The sequence below is a fragment of the Amphimedon queenslandica genome, unplaced genomic scaffold, assembly GCF_000090795.2.
Source record: "Amphimedon queenslandica unplaced genomic scaffold, v1.1 AMPQUscaffold_1824_Cont26171, whole genome shotgun sequence".
In the NCBI taxonomy this organism is placed as follows: domain Eukaryota; kingdom Metazoa; phylum Porifera; class Demospongiae; order Haplosclerida; family Niphatidae; genus Amphimedon; species Amphimedon queenslandica.
Window position 1 is genome coordinate 1 of NW_003557838.1, and position 1,222 is coordinate 1,222.

General features: G+C 36.3%; 1 protein-coding gene across 1 annotated transcript; it reads left to right on the top strand.

Moving 5' to 3' along the window:
- Nucleotides 1-33: 33 nt before the first annotated feature.
- On the top strand, nt 34-1,216 carry LOC109593370 (probable ubiquitin carboxyl-terminal hydrolase FAF-X). The gene is made up of 4 exons (XM_020008475.1): nt 34-98; nt 152-264; nt 333-399; nt 1,043-1,216. The coding sequence occupies exons 1-4, from the start codon at nt 93-95 to the stop codon at nt 1,145-1,147; spliced, it is 291 nt and encodes a 96-aa protein (XP_019864034.1). The 5' UTR covers nt 34-92; the 3' UTR covers nt 1,148-1,216.
- The last annotated feature ends 6 nt before the right edge of the window (nt 1,217-1,222 follow it).

Below are 1,222 nucleotides of genomic sequence, written 5' to 3' on the forward strand. Positions count from 1 at the left end.
ATATGTATTAATGTATTGGTTTCATTTGTTAGGGAGAGAAGTGGGAGGAGCTACTGTATGCGAGGCCACTCCCTGATGCTCATAAACACAACATGAAGGTTGTTTGTTTGTTTGTTTGTTAATTTGTTTACATGTTTACTTGTTTGTATAGGGTCGTCTTTTTGACTTGATAAACCTGTTTGGCCAGTTGGGTGGGTTTGATTTTTTAAAGAAGAGAATTTGTGAAGGAGAACTAACAGTGAATATACTGTCCTTTTTATTAAGGTTTGAGTTAATTAACTATTATTAATATAACCACTGGTTGATTAACTATTATTAATAATTGATTTCAGGCCGTTTGGTTTGTGTTCAAGTTTTTTAACCGAGAGAGTTAGGAATGACTACATCATAGCAATAGTGGTGAGTGAACGTTGTACATGTATTTAATTAATTATAATTATATTTATTAATTAATTCTACCATGCCTATTTGCAATTGACCAATCAGATTGCTGCGTTGGAGGTAAGTAAAATCACTTATACTACCGCGCGAAAGGCTTGGGAGGTAAATATAGCCAACTTATTAAAGTCGCCAAACAGGTTTTTTTAGTTATTTACCTCGCAGACAACCCGGGAGCAAACAGGTTTCTAATTATTTACCTCGAAGCACAGTAGCCAAGTGTTTTGAGGTATTATTTGCCAGAGTAAGAAAACTTTTCACATAGAATAGAATAGAATGAATAGAGACCAAGGTAGAGACTCCATGTTAAATTTAGCCATGTGCTTGTTTTGAAAGAGGCGTGTTTTGGGCGTGTTTATACTACTTACACACATGGAGCGCGAGTAGAGAAGATATCGCTGCTTTTTTTTATGAGAAGAGTCAGAAGACAGTGAAGAGAAGAGTCCCTTTGCTCTTATAAACCATTGCTAGTGAAGGAAAGTGTCTTTAGCCATAGATAATGGCATGGTAGAAGTCTGTTATACACCTCGGTCTCGGTTGCTATGGGTTTATTTTACCTCGACCTCGGTGTATAACCTATACTTATACATGTGTACATTCACAGGATAAATCCATTGAGTTTATAAACAGTTTAAATGATGATTTACTTAAGAAGGAGGCCACCACTGACTCAAGGAGTGAGACCTTCTCTTCAATAATGAAGGTATGATATAGTTCAGGTTAATAATAGTATTGGGATGTCAGTGGGGGTGTGGCCAATTATACTGTGTACATATTGATGTCC

What these genes read in the sequence shown, in the direction of transcription:
- LOC109593370 (XM_020008475.1), top strand. An exon ending in ATACTGTCCTTTTTATTAAG is followed by an intron (nt 265 to 332) that starts GTTTGAGTTAAT and finishes AATTGATTTCAG; the next exon opens with GCCGTTTGGTTTGTGTTCAA. An exon ending in ACTACATCATAGCAATAGTG is followed by an intron (nt 400 to 1,042) that starts GTGAGTGAACGT and finishes GTACATTCACAG; the next exon opens with GATAAATCCATTGAGTTTAT.